The sequence below is a fragment of the Hemicordylus capensis genome, chromosome 4 (genome assembly GCF_027244095.1).
Source record: "Hemicordylus capensis ecotype Gifberg chromosome 4, rHemCap1.1.pri, whole genome shotgun sequence".
Lineage (NCBI taxonomy): Eukaryota > Metazoa > Chordata > Lepidosauria > Squamata > Cordylidae > Hemicordylus > Hemicordylus capensis.
This window is the reverse complement of record NC_069660.1, coordinates 23,549,840-23,574,233: the sequence shown is the minus strand read 5'-3', so window position 1 is coordinate 23,574,233 and position 24,394 is coordinate 23,549,840. Positions and strand designations below refer to the sequence as shown.

Sequence of the window (24,394 nt, the reverse complement as noted above, 5' to 3'; positions counted from 1 at the left end):
GTAGTTGCGTATAGCAACCTGAGAACAAGCCGAGAAATCCTGTCCCTGACACTGACATACTGAGAAGCCCCCTTGTAGGGATGTGCACAAAACTGGCTCGCCCGATTCGGTTCAGATCCGAACCGGGTCCGAACCAGGAGGGGGTGGTTCGGTTTTGGTTTTGTCTGAACCACCCCCTGCTTCGGTTCAGATCCGAACTGGTTTGGATCTCAAAAAGTAGCTAGGATGGTAGCTGGCACCCAGGGGTACCTGTCACCCAAACCCCAAAGCAATCGGACACTCGTATGATTTTTTATGAATTTTTGAAAATTATTTTTTTTTTTCTCATATGATATAATGGGACTTGAACCAGGCCATTATTACTTATTGTGGAGCACCCATGGGTTCCAACAACCATGCAAACCCTGAAGTAATCAGACACCCCTATGATTTTTTATGAATATTTGAAATATTTCTAATTATTTTTCTCATTGAGTATAATGGGACCCGAACCAGTCCATATCCCCTATTGTGGAGCACCTAGGGGCACAAAAGCAGGGTGGGTGGTAGACAGATAGGGGTGCCTACCATCCAAAAAATCCCAAGGCAATTGGACACTCCTCTGATTATTGGTGAATTGTTAAAGTATTTTTGAATTCCTCATAGAGAATAATGAGGATTGCAGCAAATGTATAGCTTCACGTCGGAGGGAAAGGGGTGTCGTAGAGTGCAGTGTGGTGGCTGGTAGTTCCTAGGGTGGGCAAGGAAGCTACCTGAATTATTTGAAAGGAATTCGGCAAAGGGGTGATTTTAAAGTGATTTTTGAAGTTTACGTGTCTTTAAGGTTTTCCCCCATTAGATATAATGAAGGGTGTATCGCTTCACGTCGGGGGGAAAGGGGTGGCCTAGAGTGGTTTGGGTTGGTGGTAGTGCCGGTTAGGGGCAGGGAAGCTACCTGAATTTTTTCAAAGGATTTGGGCAGAGGGCTGGTTTTTGGTGAATTGTTGAAGTTTACGCGTCTTTAAGGTTTTTCTTCATAAGAAGTTATAATGGAGCTTTCAGCAGCCCCATAAGTGCACTTGGGGGATGCTGGGGTGGCCCAGAGTGAGTGGTGGTGTAACGCACATAGGGTGCCAACCACCCCCATGGGTTTCTAACCCATGGGGTACAGGGTTCTCTTGTTTCTGAGGTATTGAGTGTGGATTCTATGATAGCATATAGAGTGGATTCATGGTGTCATTGAAAATCTCATTTGCTATCATAGAATCCACACTCAATACCTCAGAAACAAGAGAACCCTGTAACCCATGGGTTAGAAACCCATGGGGGTGGTTGGCACCCTATGTGCACTACACCACCACTCGCTCTGGGCCACCCCAGCACCACACAAGTGCAGTTATGGGGCTGCTTAAAGCTCCATGTATACCCTATGAGGAAAAACCTTAAAGACGCATAAACTTTAACAATTCCCCCAAAATCAGCCCTCTGCCCAAATCCTTTGAAAAAATTCAGGTAGCTTCCTTGACCCTACCTGGCACTACCACCAACCCCACACTGCTCTAGGCCACCCCTTTCCACCCGACGTGAAGCGATACACCCTTCATTATATCTAATGGGGGAAAACCTTAAAGACACGTAAACTTCAAGAATTAACCAAAAATCACCCTTTTGCCCACTTCCTTTCAAATAATTCAGGTAGCTTCCTTGCCCACCCTAGGAACTACCAGCCACCACACTGCACTCTACGACACCCCTTTTCCCCCGACGTGAAGCTATACATTTGCTGCAATCCTCATTATTCTCTATGAGGAATTCAAAAATACTTTAACAATTCACCAATAATCAGAGGAGTGTCCAATTGCCTTGGGATTTTTTGGGTGGTAGGCATCCCTGTCTGTCTACCACCCACCCTCCTTTTGTGCCCCTAGGTGCTCCACAATAGGGGATATGGACTGGTTCGGGTCCCATTATACTCAATGAGAAAAATAATTAAAATATTTAAAATTTCATAAAAGATCATAGGGGTGTCTGATTGCTTCAGGGTTTGCATGGTTGTTGGCAGCCATGGGTGCTACACAATAAGTAATAATGGCCTGGTTCGAGTCCCATTATATCCTATGAGAAAAAATATAAATATTTTTCAAAAATTCATAAAAATCGTACGAGTGTCCGATTGCTTTGGGGTTTGGGTGACAGGTACCCCTGGGTGCCAGATACCATCCTACCAATTTTCAGGGATCCGAACCGGTCCAAACCAGTCCGAACTGGTTCAAAACAAACCACCCCCGGTTCGGTTTGGATCCGAACCGCCGAACCGGAACCAGTTCAGATCCGAACCAATTCGGATCCGAACTGGTTCGCACATCCCTACCCCCTTGCTGCTGTGCTCTCCATGCTTAGGCATTTGTCTGAAGAGGTAAGCACTGTGGCTGACATACAGAGCAAGGATGCACTGGTACAGCAAGAGAGCAGCCTAACAAAATTTCCCAATAACTGCACGGAGGAAGCAGCAATTTTCTATGCTCTCCCCTTCCGCCAGGAGCCCTCTGTGCCACCTGAAAATATTTTCGAGTGGCACTGAGGGCTTCCTGGAAAAGTGGAGGGCATCGAAATTGCCGTGTCCCCAGAACATCAGCACAGTTAGTCAGTTCTGTTAGTTACGCTCTTGCTGCATCAGGGCATCCTTGCTGTGTATGTCAGCCTCTAAATGTGATAGTGGTTGTTTCCATGATCAGCATGGAGCAAGAAATTCTGCCACGTTGTCTCCCCAGATCTTTCTGCCATTTACAGCTGCTACTCTCATCAGCTTCCAGAATCTTCCTGACGACCATTTCCTTGGGGATTATTTTACACTGGACCTGCTGCAGTTTAAGGACTACCAAAAGCTGCAGCAGGAATTTGGTTATTTTGAGTTGTAATTACATTAAAATGTTTTGAGAGGATTTGACCTCTCAATCAATCGATCATATTGCCTATGTCCCTTTCACATAACAGCTATGTCCAGCGCACATAGATTAGTTTTTGCTATGGTGAGCACTTTAAGTGCATAATGCATGGCACCAGAAAACAGTGGCCAGTCATATATCTGGGCCACATTCATCTCTGTGTCTTTAGAGGCAGACCTCCCTCCCTCCCTTCACACTTTGTGATATCAACAATGACAAGCATCAGTGTACATACACAAACCATTCTGAATCAAGTATTAAACAGCCTCTAGTCAGCAATGTACTGTAAATACAACTGAACCACATCATTCAACATTTCACCAATGAAGGTGAGTCAAGCCTGTAAATGTGTAGGGGATGAGGCCAAGCAACCAGGGAGGCACCGTGGGATACAATTCTGACTCCAAGCATGATACAAATGCACATAAAGCACATTGTTCCATATTTATTTATTTTACATGTATATACCACTCCTCCTTCAAGGAGCTCAGAGCAGTGTACATGGTTATGTTTATACTCACAACAACCCTGTGAGGTAGGTTCGACTGAGAGAGAAGTGACGGACCCATAGTCACCCAGTGAGTTGCATGGCTGAAATTGGGTTGGAACTCAAGTCTCCCCAGTTGTAGCTCAACACCCTAGCCACTACTCAACAAGATTACCAAAGCAAATGAGCCAAGCCCCAAACCTCCAACATTTCACTAATGAAAATCGGGTCACACTTGTAGCAACCCATTTTCATACCAAGGATTACCGTCCAAGCTTCCCAACCACTATTACACATTACTTGTCATGCTTCAAGGGGGAGGAGGTGTGTCCCTGGCCCTTTTTGACTCCACAATCCCAGGGTGAGAACAGCCAAGGTCAGCCTCAGAGTAAGCCAGGGGAGGAGGTTATTTCACCACCTTAGTCCTCCTGGTTTGCTACATCCAGCCGGTTCCCTCTCCAGTGGAACTCCAGCTTCCATGCTCAAAAGCAATCCTTATCATCGGCTACCTTGGCTTTAAATGCTCTAGTACAGAGCTGACAGGGCTTAAAGCCTATTCCAAGCCATGCCCCCTCTCTGTTCTCACTTCCTGCTTCCTGATACTCCCAACATGGCAGCCCTACTGGAGCCGTTCCTTGCAGCTCTCCCAGCCTCACCTGCACAACCCCCACCGGGACCCAACCAGCCTGGAACCATCTCACCCCACTCTCCCTTTGGAGGAAGACAGAAGCCTGAAAGGAGGGATGCCACACTCTTCATCAGACCCTACAGGGCCACGCAGGCAACCACGTGACGTGGCATCCCAACATTACTGGATTCTGCCCTTCTATATGCTGTCCATTGCATAGTATTGTCCACCCATTGACATGCAGGTGCTCTAGAGACTTGATGTATCTGTCAACCAACTTGGAGGTTTAATTTCTAGAGGTTCTGGGGAAGCTCTGGGCAGGGAGCGGAAGCCAGAAGAATGACAAATCTAGCAACTCGTGAAGAAAATTGAACAAGTCATTCCCAAGAGGCAAAAATCTGGACAATTGGGGATAGTGATTTAGCAGGGTCAGATTCTAGAAAATAAAGACTGTCCCTGGTAAAAAGCGATATTTAGAGCCTATGGCAAACTAGCTCAATATATTCCCTTCAAGTTTAATACAAAACTTGGAATGGACTGCAGAGGAACTCTTAATTATTTGGGTGCTCTTGCACACTGGTTAGGACCAGGGAATGGATTCTTCAAAGCAAAAATGGAGTTAGAAAAGAAAAGGTGTGTACCTGTGAAATTTTACTTCTGTTGTTTGCACTCTCCCTGGCCCAATTTCAGCAGGCTATTCTTAATGAAATATCTGATTTTTCCATAAACCATGAACAATTGCAGATATTTCTATAGAAGGTTATGCAGCATATGGTGTTAAGGAGTTGGACACTTATTTGTCCAGATCTCCTTCATGAAAACCTCATGCAGCATTTGCAAGTAAATTGCATAAACAGACCCTTGGTTTTAAATCACTTCCTGGGATTTAATTAAGGAGATGTGTCACCATTTCCAAGGGCATGTGCTTAATGCAACTGATATGGTACAGAATGCAGGCTGGTAGAATTGGCAATTGACCAGGGAAGTTCCTAAAAGCAAGATCAAAATGATTCTAATAAGTGAGTTTTTAATAGACAACAAAATCTATAGCTGAACTGTGCAGTGTATTGTTATGAGCCATACACTCTCCTGCTTAGTGGCTTGGCCACTAACAATGAATATTGATCAAAGGGGGCTCAAGGGCAGCTAGGAATACAGGTCACATCTATCTGCCAAGGTGATAGCTGAGACCAGTGTTCTCTGCTTAGCTTTGTGTGTGTGTGGCAAGAGAAGAAAACAAGGACAGTTTTTTAACCAGTGAATAAGAAACAATCAGAGTTTTGCAGCTGGTTGCGAAGGAGAAACAAAGGGCTGTAGTTACTTTTGGAAGATGGGTGCTTCTTTTAACTAGGGGTATGCACAGAACCGTTTTTGCCAGTTCGGTTCAAATCTGCATGTGCAGAGGCCCGAACTGGGCCTCATAAGGCCCGAACCGGGCCGACACCAGCCCAGGCTACTCTGGGGGAGGCTAGAGGGGGTGGAGGAAGCTGCCACCACCACCACCACCACCACCACCAAATCCTTCTAGTATGAACCCCTGACTCCCCTCCCACCCCCTCTAGCCATAGGGAAGCCCCCTGCCCCTTTAACAGTTCCCCTTTACCAGTACTGATTCCCCTTTACCAGTAGACCCCCGAACTGATCCAGTTCAAACTTGGACTGTTCAAACCTGGACCGCTCGAATCCCACTGGTTTGAGTCGAACGCTGGGTTGACACATCCCTAGGGTCCATGCTCAAATACAAGACAACTCTGAATTTATGATGAACCCCTTAAAAATAGAGGTTATATATAAGTTATATCCTTATATTTCTCAAAGAGAAAGGACTCTGTATTTAAGATGACTCCCTGATTTCTAACAACAAAGAACTTGCGCGGAAACCTAGTCTTCGATACAGGTAAATACAACATTAACAATGATTGGTCATGCTAGTTAACAAGTATGCCCCAATAGACGAGCTGGCACCAAAATTGGTGCTTTTAATTAGATGTATAGATTTTAACATTGTTTTAAATTTTTAAATAGTTTTAATGTTTTAATTTTGTTTTAATTTGTGCTGTTTTACTGTAAACTACCCAGAGACGTGAGTTTTGGGCAGCATATAAATATGTTAAATAAAAAAATAAATGAAATATTTTGAAAACGTGGTTGACTGCTCAACTAAGACAGCAGCGTGGGAGGTCCCAACAATAGCACTCCTGCAGTTCTAGTCCACGCACTGATCTCCATGCTTCCAAAATGCAGGTGCTCTTGTGCAAGAGCGCCAATACCCTTTGAAGCATGCCCACTCTTCAGCAGCACTCTGTCAGAGTGGAAATCCACCATTTGACTCTCAGTAACATGTTACCACACTAACAAAGTGCCTCCAGAGTGCAGGGAAGCCCCCAAAATTATTTGTTCTCTTGTGCAAGAGCGCCCACACTTCAGTAGCTTGGAAACCAAGCAAGGGGCTATTCAGTCAGGGGCAGGTCCAGAGAGGGAGCATGGGTGGGCACGTGCCCCCCCCCGAAAGGTACTTTGCCTTCCCACTTGCCGCCTATTTATGAACTCAACACTATGCACTATGCAGAGCAACTTCCTTGCTCTGCTGTTATTACGGTTGCTGTTATTAAATAGTGATTATTCACTATATGGAGCTGATCATTGACTGTAATAAATATTTGATTTGATAAACTCAACAGGATTTGATGAACTCAACAGAACTCATCAGTGAAAGTATATTCAGGATGAAAGTGTTAATGAGAAACATACTATTATTTCTTGTTTCAAACGTGCAGGACACAGCTCGCTCACCCAGAAATACACTTTGCCCCATGTGTGCCCTCCTCAGTTGCTTTTCCTGCTGCCGGCACTGTCATCAGTGGTGGCTGGTGCAGGCAGATCGAGGGGAGTGATAAATGAGCCTCAGTTGTAAACTCATTCTTACTCCCCTCTCCCTACTGCCTCACTCTCTCTTGCTGTGACCAAGTGCAGCATTAACACTTTGCATGTGGGCAGGTCATTCAATGGGTTGGGAAACTGGGCAAATGATCAACCCACATACAAGCGGAGATGTGCACAAAACCGGGTTGCCTAGTTCGGTTCAAGTCCGAACCAGACTCGGAAGCAGACCAGGCATGTTTGGCACCCCCAAACTTGGGGTCCAGTTCAATTTTGAACTGGTTTGGGCCCAGTTCAGGGGTGCCAGACAGGAGAGCTGGTCTTGTGGTAGCAAGCCTGACCTGCCCCCTTAGCTAAGCAGGTCCACCTTGGTTGCATATGAATGGGAGACTTGATGTGTGAGCATTGTAAGATATTCCCCTTAGAGGATGGAGCCACCCTAGGAAGAGAAGAAGGTTTCAAGTTCCCTCCCTGGCATCTCCAAGATAGGGCTGAGAGAGATTCCTACCTGCAACCTTAGAGAAGCTGCTGGCATTCTGGATAGATAATACTGAGCTAGATGGACCTATGGTCTGATTCAGTATATATCAGCTTCTTATGTTCCTATGTTAATATTAGTTTTTCCCCACAAAGGCTTGATTGAGTGGCGGCCATTTGTTAGGCCACTGCACATGCATGTGGTGGGCCATTTGCATGGTGGTGGGAGGGGAACTTCAGAGAGCCCCCTGCAGACTCAGTGGCACTCCCCAAGGCCCCTGAAGCCCTTGGCGGTGGTAAGTCTGCCTTTTGCCCAAACCGGTTCGGGTGGGTTGGCTTGACCTTGGACTGAACCAAGCCTGGTTCGGTTTGAGGTTGAGCCCCTTGAGCTCAAGCCAGCTCGCACATCTCTACAAGCAAGGGGCTAACACCACAGCTGGAGCAGGGCAAGAGGAGTGAGAAGGAGCCTCACCTGAGGCTTGTTTACCACCCCCTCCAATCCACCCAATCTAACCCTAACCCCGATACAACTGCTACTGGGGCTAGAGCGGCATGGGCACTAATGTTAGGAGTAAGGTTGCCAACTGTCCCGCATTGTGTGGGATGTCCCAAATTTCAGTGGGGAAATGCTCATCCCATTTGGGATGAGCTTTCTCCCGCTTTTTAAAAAAACCTGTTCTGGGCAGGCATGTTCACCGAAGGCTTGGAAGAAGGCAGTGAAGAATTCCTGTCTGACCCTCCTTCCTCGCTACCCAACCCTACGCTACCCGCTTTGCCTGAAATCAGTTTGGATCTCCTCATTTGGGGGAGGAAGGCTGGTTGGGTAGAGACTCCTTGCCACCTTCTCCCAAGCCCTGCCTGCATTGCCTTGCCTTCGGCGCAGTGAATGCACCCACCCAGAGCAGCAGCCTGCTGAATGTGTCCTAACCTAAGTGCCTACCTAGTACTAAACTTCACTGTTGGGAGGTGGCAGGAGCTCTCGCCACTGTCCCTGCTCCATCGCCGCGCAGGAGCAGCCAGTCGCCAGCCACCACCTGGACCTGGTGTTGGTGACCACCACCAGGTAAGTGTGCCCGGAGGCTGCCCCCTGGAGGGGGGCAGTGAATGCAAGTCCTGCCCCAGGTGGGGTCCCTGTGATCCCATCCCCTGGATCCCCCTCGGTGTCTCGATTTTGGCCAACAGAATGTTGGCAACCCTAGTTAGGAGCACCTATGCAGTGACACTGGCTAATAACAAGGTCAGCCACTGAGCAGTTCATTAGTCAGGATATCAGCCACTGACATTCAACGTGAATTTCAAGGTTTCTCCTAAGGCAAACCATCTGAGAATTCTCAAGAGAAGCAAATGACTTTCTGTAAGACAATGGTAATTTTTCAGAAAGCTTCTGCACATCCCTAAATGCCAGTTGCTGGGGGCAGTTAAAGGCGGAGAACTATTGCCTTCATGTCCTACTTGGGGGCTTCCCAAAAGCAGCTGGTTCACTACTGTAGGAAACAGGATGCTGGTCTGATCTAGCAAAACTCTGCATATTTGTAAACAGGGGAATATTGCAAAAATCCTGTCAGTCTCCAATATTTCTCCTTCCAAGCAAACTGGCACTATAACAGCTGCCTCTGGAAGTTGCTCCTACCTCCTGGGGAAATGGGAAGCATGAAATAGTATTATGGTCTGGCATCTACAGCAACAAATGATTCGAATAAAATGTTATCACTTCTTCTCATCATCATTGATTGTTCATTTGCTCTCTTTCTCTTTAATTTACTGCATCAATAAAATGAGTAATTTGAACACAGATTCTTATGATTACCCAAGGCAAAGTGCCACGAATCATTCCAAATCTAATTCACTCACCAATCAACTTAACTTCATCTATTGATGACTAATCAATAGTTCTCACATTGTGCTCCTTAATTGCACCTCTGGGGTGATGGAAGCCTGTAGATTTTAACACAGCCTCCAACCCACCAACAGCTCACTGATAATTTAAGCAATAGTGGGGAAAAGGCAATCTCTACAGCTAATGACCAAACATATGGAAGAAACTGACCTCCAAGAGAGTATATTGTAAGCAAATCTCCTCATCTCTATTGCTAATCTATTTGTGAAGCATAAAGAAATTAAGTAACAAGCACAAACATATAGATGTCTACATTATTGATGGTATAGCTTCTCCTGATAGCTTCTGGGTATCTTTAAGACTATTGACATGTTTGGAAATTTGATGGTTTAGTAGAGATGTTCAGTGGAAACCAGCACCACTCAATGGGTACAATCCAGCAAATGGAATGGACAATCCTAACATATTTACTTGGAAGTAAGTTTTACTGTGTTCAGTGGGACTTACTCCCTAGTAGGTATGGTCAGAATTGCAGCCCAAGATTTTAATTTAAAGTGTGCTTGCTAGTGAGCAAGTCCTGTTCAACTCAGTGGAACCTATTTCCAAAGAAACATATCTATTATCAATTGCAGGTCCCATTGAGCATAGTCAAGGTTAAGATAAGCACCACATTGTCAGTGGGCTGTGCCTCTTCAGAAGGCAGGTGAGGGTACATAAGACGGAATGCTCCTCCAGAAAAAAACCTCTTTCCACACAGAAAATTTGCAAGTCAGGGAGAAGGCTGAGTTAGAAACATTTCCCTGACATGTAGCTCTCTAGATGGTAGGATTATTTATTTATTTATTAACAGCAGACCACTCAGTCATGCAAACCCAGATATGTTGTCTAAAATTCTGACCATTATGGGATTAAATACAGAACTACTTCAAGAACTACTTAAATACAAGACACCAGCCTTATACTTTTCTTTCTTTACAGTTTCTTCATACTGTGATATTAAACAGCATGGATGTTTACCTGCACATAAAGTGAGGAAGAGTTATATGTTTATATAAGGTGTCCCCTTACAAAAAAAAGTGGAGTGCAGCCCAGATATAGGTATATCACCTCAGTGAGAGCTAGGTCTTGGCTGCAACTATATTTTGCTGGATAGTACACAATTTAATGTGGAAATCCATTTACCAAATGATATGAAGACATAAATATTTAGGCACGCATTTGAATTAGTTTACAACCATATCGTGTGCAAGCTGGTACAAAGACGGCTGAGAAGACACACAAGAACGTCATTTTATAGACAGTAACTCATTCAAGGCCACTTGTGAGTTCAAGGATGTGATCCTTGAGCACAGATTTCTTGGAGTCCAATATGCTATCCACTGGAACCCTTTGATTCGCAGTGCTCTTGAATATGCACCCCAGATGTTGAGCTTATGTTGAGACAAATTACTTATGCTCATCCCTAACCTGCTTTCTTCATTCTAAATTAAGCAAATCATTTATAATCAGAGATCAAATGAAATTTTTCAAAATGTGAAAATTTGGTAAATTTCACATTTTGGATTTTGATGCTGAAATGCACCCATATTTATCCAGATTTTATCATTGCAATCTGACATCAAAATGTGACTCTTTGGGTTGAATGAACTTAATATAAAATCTATTCAATTCTACTGCAACTCATCTATTAGATAAAGTCAAAGAATAATAGCTATTGTATGACAGCCATCAGATACTGTCAACCACTGCCTGCTGCAACTAAATCTTTGGATGACCAATACCAACAGTGAAAAGTAAGTATTTGCCAAATATGTGTAAGGCCCGGGAATATTCACTAGTGACTTTAGAGCATTTCAGAAAGGAGTCTTTACCTATTCCTACCTGGAGATGCCAGAGATTGAATCTGGGGTCCCTGCATGCCAAGTGTGTGCTGTGCTGCTGAGTTATGGCCCCATCCTCTTGCTTTCCAGAACTATCCTCATGAACAGGACCAGACAGAAATGCTCTTAATACATACTACTGAGAATTGTAAACCCGCCCCACCTCCATGCAATTTCCACATGGAAACTTTCATGTGATCACTACAAAGGATCTATGGAAGAGCTTTGAAGTTACACCTGAAATGGCCCTGAAAACGACTACCTCCTCCCATTCTAGCTTGCTATTACACAAAATGTTACAAAATGTGATGCTGAGGCCCACACAACCTTTGGGAGCACCATCTGAACAGAGGCAGAAGATTAAAGTGATGTTGGACCAGGAAAATGTAATTAGTGAGGTTTTACTGGAAATAACCTTTTCATAATAATGTACCAAGGTCTCTCTCAATGTCTCTCAGAGGCTTTTAAAAATAAAAGTAGAAGTACAGTGCAGCATAGCAAATTAGCTTTGAATGATCATTTGGGAATCAATGCTGCATGATCAGTTCATCTTATCTGGACAGATATTTAATCTGAGTTGCCACTGGGCTACTAAGTTTCAGGAACCACACAGTGGCTGGCACAATTACTGATGATGGTCCAGCATAATGGCCGGCACAACTGTTGCTGACATTGTGACTAAAGCTGAATGTACACTGTGGGAAGAAGTGCCTGTGCTTCCTGACTACCACAGTAGAAGTGCTTACATGGGATGGGGGTGGGAATTTTGCTGATCTTCCCTTCCCCTGGAAGTGCCCTAAACTACCAAAACTATGTCCCTGAGGTCTGTGCAACCCTCAAGGACATATTTTCAGGAGGCACAGAACACTTCCAGGGGAATGGGAGATTATTTATTCAGTCAGTCAGTCAGTCAGTCTTTATACAGCCCTTCCAAAATGGCTCAGGGCAGTTTACAGTTAAAACAAAACCATTAAAATCAATTAACAGTTAAAACAGAGATTATAAAACACCATAAAACATCAAGAATCAAAATATCAGAAATTTTTTTTAAAACCCTGAAAAACCAGGTTACAACATTAAAGCCATTTACAACAATTTAAAAACCCTGGAAGGCCAGGCCAAACAGATAGGTCTTAAGGGCTCTCCTGAAAGTCAATAAAGAATTCAAATTATGGATTTCTGCCAGGAGTGCAATCCACAGCCCAAGAGTGGCTACAGAGAAGGCCCGCCTCTTAGTCAGCACTAGACATACCAGTGGTAACTGGAGACAGACCTCTTCAGGTGACCTTAATGTGTGGTGGGGATCATGCAAGAAGAAGGCACTCTCTAGAGTAACCTGGACCTAAGCCATTCAGGGCTTTAAAGGTAATGACCAGCACTTTGTATTTTGCTCAGAAACATATTGGCAGCCAGTGCAGTTGTTTCAAAACAGGCATAATATGGTCTCTCCAGGTTGCCCCAGAGACCAAACTGGCTGCCGTATTTTGAAATAACTGAAGTTTCTGAATTACATACAATGGCAGCCCCAAGTAGAGCGCATTGCAGTAGTCAAGTCTGGAGGTTACCAGATGGTATACCACTGTACTGACGTCGCTCTCTTCAAGGAATGGACACAGCTGTTGAATCTGCTGAAGCTGATAGAAAGCACTCCTGGCCATAGCCTCCACCTAAAATAACAGGGTGAGGCCTGGGTCCAGGAGCACTCCCAAGCTCTGTACCTGCTCCTTTCGGAGAAGTGTAACCCCATCCAGCACAGAGAGATCTAACTCCTCCCTCAGATTCTAAACCCCTACAATGAGCACTTCTGTCTTGCTTGGATTCAGCTTCAATTTGTTATCCTTCAGCCAGCCCATTACTGCCTGTAGGCACACCATTTCCTGATGACACAGATGAAAAGGAGAAGTAAATTTGGGTGTCATCAGCATTCTGATAACACCTAACACCAAACCTCCTGATGACCTCACCCAGAAGTTTCATGACGATATAAAAGAAGCATTGGTAACAGAATGGAGCCCTGAGGGACTCCATATTACAGCTCCTGTTTTGAGGAGCAACTGTCACCAAGCTCCACCATCTAGAATCTACTCAAGAAGTAGGAGCAGAACCACTGCAAAGTAGTGCCCCCTATCCCCAACTCCCCCAGGTGATCCAGAGGGATACCATGGTCAATAGTATATCGAACACTGCCGAGAGATCCAAAAGAACCAACAGAGTCACACTCCCTCCATCGATTCCCTGGTAGAGGTCATCCATCAGGCTGACCAAGGCTGTCTCAATCCCATAGGCAGTTCTAAAGCCAGTTTGAAATGAGTCTAGATAATCAGTTTCCTCCAAAACTGCCTGGAGTTGGTTGGCCACCATCCTCTTGATCACCTTGCCCAACTAAGGGAGACTGGAGAATGGCCTATAACTATCCATCTCTAAGGGATCCAGGGAAGGCTTCTGTAGCGGATTTAAGCCCAGTGTTTGTCTCAAAGCAAGCTTACGTAGGGGGAAGAAAAATGCTGACTCATTCCCTCCATGTTTGCTCAACAAAGGCTGTTCCTTTTTAAAAACTTAAACTGCTTCCTCAGTAGCTGATTCGCTGCCACCACACCCTAATTATTACAGAGTTTGCCCCCACCTGGTTTGGGGTAAATGTCCAAGGAGACACTCCTTCCCTTTCCTAAGGGAAAAGTCCAAAAACTCTTCCACGTGCAGCCTACATGTGATGAGCACACCTGGTAGAGATAGGTGCTGAGCAATCAATCTTGAGACATGTTTGCACCAGAGTAAAAACTCCATTCTCCTGAGTTAAAAATCCACTCAGAGGCAGGTAAAATACAAAGAATACAAAGAGAAAACTATATTCAAAACACTACAGACTGCTTCAGTCTGGGGCTTCCTCAGCTTTTAGTTACATGAAAAAGGAGCACTCCATAACTACAAGAATACTTCAAAAAGCACCCTCAGATGATATTGGGGTGGCACATTTTGAAAATCATGATTCCCCAGTTGCAAAGGACCCAAATGTAAGAAAATACAAAAAGCACCTTTGAGAGTCTACAGAGACCTTTGCAACGCCCTAGTTGGAAAGAGTGCTGGTTTGTTTTCCTTGGATTCCTTACGTTTCAGAAAAAAATACAATAAAGCAATTTGTAACAATTTGTGAAGCACAAAAAGAAAGAAATCTAACGCACTCTAACACACAGTTCTCTGTCTAAACTTTTCCAAAGCCAAAAGCCTTTGGCTTCTTTTTCCTCTGAACTCACCCCAAACTCCAGGAGAGAATTCAAGCTTCCTGTAATCCAGTTTGCAGATGTCCTTCCATGAGAGAATTCTCCAGGCTAGCTGTTGACCATGAGGCAGCAAGATTCCATCGCTCCCCACTAAGCCTTCCCCCATCCTCTCTCATCCCCCTCATAGCTCCTTCTGAGGACAAAGACATGCATCTCTTCCTGCCGCATGGCCCTCAAGGTCCTGCCGTGAACTGAGTGGCTGTTCCCTAGCCTGTCAGTCAGGACATGGTTCACTTCCAGTTAACTCTTTAGGGTAAGGGTGGGCCATTACTGCCTGATCATTACAGCTTCTTAAGAAGAGGTCTAACCACTGCCCCCTTCAAACATGGAGGCACCCTACCCTCCCTCAGCGATGCATTTATGATATTAACTAGGCCACCTTCAACAATCTCCCTGCTAGATAGAAGCAGCCAAGTCGGGCAAGGATCCTGAGAACAAGTGGTAGGCCGCACCACCCCAAACAGCTTGTCCACATCCGCAGGAGTCACAGATTGAAATTGATCCAACCCAACAACTCCTTTATAAACCCTGCAGAAATAGTGAAGTCTGTCAGCCCAAATACAGGAGATTTTGTCTGCAAAGAACCCATTAAAAGCATCACAGCAGAACACTTTCAGAAAATGATCTGAAGCAGAAGGAGCAGAAATTAAACTCCTCATGGCCCAGGATAGCTCTGCTGAATGCGAACCCGCAGATGCAGTGCATGCTGACCAAAATCCCTTTTTTGCCACACACACCACTGCCGCATAGGCCTTCAAATGGGTCCTATGCTGCATACTGTTAAATTTGAGCCAAGTTCTCCTCCACTTATATTCCAGTCGCCTACCCAGCCGCTTCAGCCCTCACAGTTCCTTGGTATACCAAGGAGCCATTCTTTAAGCAGGTTGGGAGGGACGCTTTGGAGCAATCATGTCTACTGCCCTGGTGAGTTCCCTAATCCAGATTCCCACCAGGGTATTGACAGAATCACTGGCTGCACCAGCTTCAAAGCCCTCCAAGGCCTTTAGAAACCTGCTGGGTTCAGCAGCCTGTTTGGGTGGACCATTCTAATAGGTCCATCACTCCTGCAGGGGTGGGTTGTGGCTGTGAAACCAAGCTTAACCAGGTAGTGATCCGTCCATGACAATGGGGAAATCATTGTAATTAGTAAAATCCTACCCCCACCTCATGGCCATAGCTGAGTTAGCAGAAACCTTCTGCTTTACGGGCATACATGCAGCCTTAGTCAGGATATTGACCACCGTCTCCTGACTGTCAGACATCAGCTACAACACTGAAGTATGTTGGGTAATCAGGCAATGTCACTGTTCATTGCACCTGTAAATCTCCACTCCATCACCCCGTAGTGTCTTTGTTCAAAGACATGCTGAGTCATGGTCAAGTGACTTCCAGCTAGCTAAGCTGCAGAGTCTGACATACTCATATACTGGCAGTTGACACTGATGAAATAATAGCTATTTTCATAGATCTGGAGCTTGAGATCTCAAAGTTTGAGATCAAGATCTAGGTTCACTGATGCTGGCATTGGTTCTTTAATTGTCACAGGTATTGGCAGCAGCTTCCCTGCATTTAGCCCTGTGAGCCTTGGTGACCCAGCATCTCAGCAAGACATTATTCTGACAATATCTTCAGAGTCTTCTCTCTCTCTCTCTCTCTCTCTCTCTCTCTCTCTCTCTCTCTCTCTCATTAGTGAGTAACTATCACAACCTGCCACAAGTAATTGGCAAAAGCTGGGCTATTGGTCACAATAAAATAAAACTAGTCCTGCATTGTTGCCCATACACAGGCCAGGCTTGAGGGACAGACAACTGAATTTCCACCTCTTGACATCTGACCTTGCAAAGAATGAATGCAGAAACTATGAACACACGTTGAGTTGTTCAGGCCAAAGGGAAGGAGGGAGGTTGCTGGTCTCCCTCCTCAACAAGTTGCCCTTACTGTAGTAGACGTCTGGGAGTCCTTAAATCGGCCAGTGGCACTAGATTGGTCCTCTGGTATCATCTGACTTCCCAGGTCAGGAGGATTATGGGATGCTATATGAATGTCCCAGCTAGAAATGCATGCAGTTCCTTCCTCTTCTCAGCAGCCCTGGAGCTTTGCAGGAAGCTGGAGCCAGTGTCTGAACAATATGGTTCCTAATTCAAACTCCACAACACCAACAACTGAATCATACAAACTAGATTGTCTTTACTGAAGCCTTAATTCATCCTTACAGATGCATTTTCCCACAAAAAAATCTAGCAGGAGAGTAGGAAGGCTGGCAGCATCCCAGGATGGGATATTTTGTATGTATTTATTTATTAGTCTCTGGGCAGCTTATAACAAAACAATAAAAACAACAGCTAAAAAGATTAAAACATTACAACCATTTAAAACGTAAAACTTTAAAACTATTAAAAACACAATTAAAACAATATCTAATTAAAAGCCTGGGTGAACAAATGCATCTTGACTGACTTTTTAAAAGTGGTAAGAGATGGGGTGGCTCTTATTTCAGTAGGAAGTGTGTTCCAAATCCTCGGGACAGCAGTGGAGAAGGCCCTCCCCTGAGTAGCCACCGGATGAGCTGGTGGTAACTGCAGATTAACATCTCCAGATTATCTCAATGGGCGGTGGGGTTCATAGCAAAGAAGGCGTTCTCTTAAATACCCAGAGCCCAAGCTGATATGAGGATAAGAGGGTGGGTGTCATTATGCCCGCCCCCGCTGTGCACACTACCTTGCACTGGCCACACCCCTTCCACAGCCGATGCAGGGACCATTGCCAGCACTGGACACAGGCATGCAGCCCATCTAGCCTGCAGGCATTTTCTCTGCTGGCCCAGTTGGGTGCTTCTTTCCTCTCCCTCATGAGCAAGAGGGGGAGAGGGAAAAGGCACCCCGCTGGGCCAGCAAAGAAAGCGCTCTCTAGTTGGATGTGCCATGTGTCTGTGCCCAGTGCTGGCAACACCCCCTGAATCAGCAGAAGGGCCAGGTGGAAGGGGTGGGGCCAGCTGAAGGACCAGTGGAAGGGGTGTGGCCACACCAAGGGGTGTGGAAGGGGTGTGGCCACCCTCACATCTCCGCATGCCCAACAGTGGAGGAGAAAAAAAAAAGGGGGGATCACGAATAATGACAAAAAAAACCCGGAAATAAGTGATCAAAAAACCCCTCTAAAGCCAAGAGGAACAATGGTAGACTAATTAGAAAACAGTGAATAAATGTGCTAAGGGTGACGTCATAATGTCACAGATAACCATACAGACTACTCATGATGAATATTATTACTATTATCCCTTAATTACTCCCCAGTAATATATATATTACTGGGTATTCCCAGTACCCATTACTGCAAGTACCCATTACTGCAGTACCCATTACTGCAAGTAATGGGTATTCATACAAAAATGACTGACATCTGCTGCAGACCATAAAAACTATAACCAACACTATAACAAACTGTCCAATTGTACAAATTAGAACATGTAGGTCCAGAGACCTGCAGCAATGTAGTGTGTATGTAAAAAGAAAATCAAATAAGTAGTCTGAATGAAAATAGTAATCCAAAGTCTTTACTGGTAACAAATTGTCATGAAGTGGACGCAACCAGCATGATATAGTCTAAAAGATAACAAAGTCACTGTGCTTTGTTAGTTCATCTTCACCATCAACACCACAGTTTCTGCTTTCTACTGAGACATGATCCACCTTGGCAAGCACAGTGGCTTCAGAGGGAAGGGGAGATTGACAAAAATCACCTCGCCCCCATAGGACCAGCACATCATTAGCTGTAGCAGCGCTTCATCATTCTGGATGTCAGTCACTCAGTCATTGTCAACAGCAGTCATCATCATCATCACCACCACCATCACCCTTCCTGCTGTTGTCTAGCCTGATGAAGAGTTTTGGATATCTCGAAAGCTTGATGTTCACTACTTTGTGACTTCTATCATTGGTCTTAATCAAGGCATTGCTTCACTTCCACAATAATGTAAAGTTAAGTAATTTATACAGTGACATAATAGCATTGATTAATAACAATATAGTGCAATAATCACTGCTGGATTCCATGTGTACATAGTGAAGCAATGTGTGTACAGTATTAGCCATTCAAAATCTAGCTCGTGTTATATTGATTACTGCTCTGGATGTCCCTTGTCTAACAGGGCGTGCAGTCAGGAAATCCTTAGTGTGCATGCAGAAGACTGTGTGCAACTCTTTAGATCCCAGCCAACGTATTCATGTTAATTATTATTATTAATTTGATTACTATATGGTATATAAATCAAACAAATAAATAATAAATAAAATAAATATACCGCCCTTCCAAAAATGGCTCAAGACAGTATAATAATAATAATATTTTTTATATTTAGTTCTCTAAGATGTACCCGTGGCTAATCCCATGCGTGGCAGCTCTCGCAAGAATTCGGAAAGCTGTCGGATAGCCATGGGAAGGGCTAGAGGAAAAATATGGCAGTGGTGGTGGCGGGTGGGCAGCCAGGCGGCCACAGAAGACAGTGGCGGGTGGGCAGCCAGCTGCGACTGGTAGACAGGCGTGCGGCCACGACTAGCAGGTGGGTGGCTGGAGCAGCCATGACCGGCAGGCGGGCCCAGGAGGCAGGTGGCTGGAGCAGCCACCAGGAGGAAGTGTGGCAGTGGCAGGCTGGATGAAGCGGGCCGACCGGCCGCTAGGAGGAAGTGTGGCAGCAGGCCAGCAAGCCGGCGAGAAAAGGCGACTGCCAGCAGAAGGTGCTGGGCTGGAGGAGCTGGCAGGCTGAGGCGGCCGGCGGGAGGGTGGGTGGATGCGGCCGGCTGAAAATAAGCACTGGTGGGTGGGCGGAGGGGGGTGGAGAGATAACGGCTGAGGCAAACTAGAGGCACAAATGCTCTGTGCCTGGCCCAGCTAGTAGTAGTAGTAGTAGTAGTAGTAGTAGTAATATTGTTATTAGTTATATTCGTATCACTGCTACAGGTGTGGAGCCAGATCAGATAACTGTGCAATAGAAGCAATGTTTTGTAAATGAAGACAATTATTAAAGATCTTCCCTTTAAACATCCAAGAGTGTAATCTCATTTGCTTCATGTAGGCATTACAACAGTTCATTATTATTCTTGCAAAACCCAGCAATGAATGACAAAGTGCTTAAAAGCTTGTTTATTTGCTTCATTTCTATGCACCTTTCAGTACTGTGTGGTATTCAGCAATGGTGCAAATATCAAAAATACCAAGTGCCAGCAGTCCCGGTTGATGTAAATGGAAACTATGGTTGCAAAGCATTTTTGTAAACTATACCATATAAGACCCGGCGGCGGGTGGGATGGCAAATGAGGAACTATAGAAAATATCAAAAATATTATTTCCTTTCAGGTTTACAAGCCCAGAATGGATAAAAAATTTAACTTCTATCACAGTCTTAATAATCAGTCTCCACAGAGTGAGATCTAGTTATCTCTGGTTGATGGTTCCATAGAAGATTGTGAGAGCTGGAAACCACAGCAGCCCAAACCTATAGTATGCCTTAGACAAAGCACTAAATGCTGCCTCCTCATGTAAGCCATGGGGGGCATCACCACTTCATTAGGTACATTTAAAACTATGCATACCAATACCCACCTCTTCCTGGTTTGGTACACACCCACCCAACTCGCTCCCTCACATGTTACTGCTGCACTAATAATGAAAAGGGGGAAGGAAGTATTAATCATTTGCTCTTCTTCCTTCCTTCCCTTTTTCTTTACTAGCCTGCCAGTGGCACATGATGGAAGTAGGAGGGTACACAGCTGGCAAGGAGGAGGCAGAGGACTATCTTGTAGTGGCTCTTTGCTGAGCTCTGGCTCTGCCACCCCTCAGTGAAGAGCTGCTTGCCACCCCTGCCTCATCCCAGAGAACTGTTGCTTATTGTGCTTCACCTTGCTTCATTAAAGTACCCCTTTGTGGCTGGTAACATCCACTAAATCTATGACATGGTTTAATCTGAGTCTGGCATCACCAGGGCATAGCTCTAGGAGTTCTTTTCGATGTAGGAGTTCATGGGAACATTGGAAGCTGCTTTGTAGTGAACCAGAGCACTGGGACATCTAGCACAGTACTGGCTACACTGACTAGCAGTGAAGTAGAAAGGTTATAGTGGGTCCTGGAACGAAAAGTGAAGATGGGCCCCTTGGCCCACCCAGGCCATCTGCCTTTTTCACCTCCCCTCTCTCTTTGCTGCAGAAGAGTGAATTACCACCCAGCTGGCAGGCCCTGCTCCTCAAGGACCCAGGGACATCTGTCCCCTACCTTACTTTGTTCAGTTATAGCTATGCCCCTTTCTCCATGGTTTCAGACAAGATTTTGTCCCAGCCCTACCTGGAGAGGCCAGAAATTGAACCTGCATGCAAAGCAGACACTCTACCACTAAGCTAGGGTCCCATCCCCATGTTGATCCTTGGAGCATCTGAAGATAATAAAGGAGAGAGTAACTCTGTCTGCACATGTGCAGAGTACCTTTCCTTCATTACTGAATAACCAAAATTCCCATATATTTGGCATTCAGATTTCCACCACTGACAAGCAGAGAGGAAAGGAACCATTCTGAAGCAGCTCCCACATCCCTAAACGTAGTCAAAAGTGGCCTCAGCCTGGTGGCTGTCCTCACACCTTAAGCTGGTGAGTTCCTGTAAGAACATGAGCCTGTGAAAGCACAAGATGCTGAGGTTTACAGTAGCCAGGAAATTATGCATAACTGTTCCAAATCCTTCTTTTGCACACTACTTTACATTAGCCATGCATTCATCATATTTTTAATAGGAGCCATCCCCTAGTGAAAGGGAATTCACAGATAATGGTGTTGATGCAAACAGTCACTTAGTTCAGGAAATGCATTAAGAATTTCCACACAATGAAGATTTGTCTGCATTATTTAGTAAAAAAGAAAAGGCCATGTTACTTTAATTAAACATCTTCAAATACAATTTATATTGATATTCTTTAACTTAACGTTGACTGCATAAATTGCTTAAAAGCAAGACAGCAAACTGACTTTAGGCTGTAAAACAATTAAGAGCCATGCTGTGAGTAGTACTACTCAAGGGGACAACTAATACCTCTCCCCAATACAGCCCATATGTCTGAAGGTAATAAGGTTCCAGGCCAGTAGAATTGGATTGGGGTCTCTGAGAATCATCATCAATCGCCAAATGACTCCTGAAAGCAATTCTGGAGATTTTAATGGCTTGAAAATGTGAAAAATATTTCATATATTTTCGGAGGGGGGGACTACTAATCTAAATATCTAAAATTCTAAATATCGGGGTGGGGGTGGGAAATCTGAATGGCTTCAGTCAGAGTTGGCAGTCCTAGAAGTACTTGTCCCTTCTGCCTATCCTGTGCACCTACCCCATCCCCGATGTTCCCAGATGTCCACATGGGCACATAATGATTGGATGTGCCATATATACATAAACTCCAGTGTGCATAGGCCTAGATCATGGGGTCAATTCCTGGATTATATCTGGGAAACTGATATCCTGACTAGGGTGCACATGTGCAGGGAACATGTGCAGGGAACAAAGGTGCACATGTGCAGGGAACAAACCACACACATACTGCTAACAGCCCTGCTGCTGAAGTGCCGCTGAGACGTGTAGGGGGCAATTTTCGCGTATTCCCCTTCCTGCCAGAAGCAATCCATATGACCTTCAAGAACCTACTTATGGGTCATGCAGAGAGTTGGGAGAGGGAGGGTCACTGAAAATTGCCCCCCATGCAAGACTCCGTGTTTCAGCAGCAGGACTGCTAGCAGCGCATGCATCTCTCCCATACCCCCGTCGCACATGTACACTGTCTGGATGTCAGCCAGTTGCTCTAAAAGCACCTACATGCATTTTATGTGCATAGTTGGTCTGAATGTTATACACCAGTGTGGATGTTCTAGGGATGCCAGAATTGGGTCAGGCATGCAGGGTGTTGGAGAGTGTAAACAGCTGTCACATAACTCTATATAGGATGGTATAAGGCCAATAAAATACGCATTTCCACACTGCAAAGCTTTTTTTCAATGACATTGAAAAAAGCTTTTTTCAATGTCATTTTAAAAAGCTTTAACTCCATATATGTGGGCCAGGTCAGATAGAAGCATCACCCTACTTGGTCCCCTCCTTTGTGACATTTGCAGGTGCTCCTAGAATTTGGTGAGAAATTATTATTTAAAAGACATAATCTCCTTTCAAATTATAGCAAAAAAATAAAACATACCAGTATGTCATGGTAGGCCTTTTTCATCTCTGCACATCTTTTAGAGAGCTGCAAAAGTTCTCCTTCATACTTCTGAATCAGATCCTGGAATAAAGAGCACAATCTGGAGTGAGTGGACAATACTAAAGAAACAATAGGTGATAATATAGGATTGCTGCTAATTTTTCTGTCAGAACTCCTGGGCCTTTTAATAGTTGCATAAGAAGCAGAAGTTCAAAAGGAGAAAACTTCCCCCTCTTAGCATCTCCATATCCGGAAATGCTGCAGCACTGCACAATCACCCTGATTAAAAAAAACCAGGCAAGCATTTGATGATACCATCTGAATAGTAAGACCTTCAGGGTTTGGCACCTGTGTACCTTCAGGACTGCCTCTCCCATCCAACTTCAACCCGCTCTGTGAGGTCAGCTCAGGTGGGCCTTCTCAGAGTTCTGGGCCCAGGGGATGTACGTGGGACCTGGGCACATGAGAGGGCCTTCTCTGTTGCAGCCCTCTCCTTATGGAACACCTTGCCTCCTGAGATTCGTAATGCCCCCTCCCTTCTGTCCTTTAAGAAGCTTCTGAAAACTTGTCTATTTTGCCAGGCTTTAAGTTTTGTGTGTGTGTTTGTGGGTTGTTGTTTTTTCGTCTTCGCTGTTGTTGTTTTAATTTATGTAAACTGTCTCGAATCTAAAGAAGTCAGATGGTCAATAAATTTGCTAAATAAAATAAATACAATAATAAATAAATAATAAGATCTTTCTCATGATCTCATGCATAGGTCTATAATATTAGGCTGTTTCCTGGCAATATATTTCATAGCCATCTGACAAGCAGAAACGCAATGAGAACTGTTTTCATACTGCATTTTAAAAAGTGACTGGCATCCTTTTTTAAAAGAAATGTTATGTTTGCTTATTTTGTCTCCATATTAGGGTTATAATCCATTTCTTGTGTAATGATGGTTATTTCTTAGCGCTGATTTACTCATCAGCCAGTTGCTTATTTTCTAATCATCATGGGATCAGTACAGCCCAGCCCTGTACAATTTAAGGCCCAAGGGCCAGATCCAGCCCACAGGGTCATTTTTAATGGCCCAGGTAGCCAGCAACAGCATGTGCCCCAAAATATGGCATTTGTGTGGGGCTGGAACAATCAGGTGCCCACTGACTGAGCAAGGACAGGGCTTATTTTCAGGCCACTATCCTTGGTTAAAACTGTGGGCCCCTGCGGGGAAGGAAGGACCTACAATTAACTAACAATTGCTTTAATATTAATCTTTATAATTAATGTTACTGCAGTAATCAATGCACTGAAAATAGACTCCCCCCCCCACACACACACACATACACAGTCATAGTTGTTTCTGGCCCACTGCTATGTGTGAGTTGTGCACCCCTGTAAACTGAGTGTTCTGTGGATACATAGTACCAGCTTTTCTTCTTTTGTTGCTTCTCCTTTTGGAGGTTGGCTATCATTAAGGCTATTTGATCTTTTGACACTGCATCTCTAAATAGCAAAGCAGTGCCTCTACCGTACCAGTCTCTAAGGTTTTTCAACCATTCTGTTTTCCTTCTTCCTGCCCTCCTCCTGCCCTTAATCTTCCCTTGCAATATTAATTGAAGAAGACGATATCTCTGATGTCTCATCTTGTGTCCCAAATATTCCAGTTTCCTTTCTTTTATTGTTCTTAAAATTTCCATATTTTTTATTCATTCTTCGCAGAACTTTTAAATTGATGACTCTAACTATCCAGGATATTTTCAACATTCTTCTATACATCCATTTTTTCAAAAGCCTCAAGCCT

The 24,394-nt window shown here is 44.6% G+C and overlaps 1 protein-coding gene across 7 annotated transcripts in view; it reads right to left on the bottom strand.

Moving 5' to 3' along the window:
- Window positions 1-24,394, bottom strand: part of LOC128324941 (uncharacterized) — a 223,484-nt gene that overhangs the window by 4,447 nt on the left and 194,643 nt on the right. For all 7 annotated transcript variants that reach the window (XM_053250167.1, XM_053250166.1, XM_053250164.1 and 4 more), the window contains one exon: window positions 22,609-22,692. In XM_053250167.1, coding sequence (XP_053106142.1) covers window positions 22,609-22,692 — 84 coding nt within the window. The remainder of the gene's footprint in view (window positions 1-22,608; window positions 22,693-24,394) is intronic.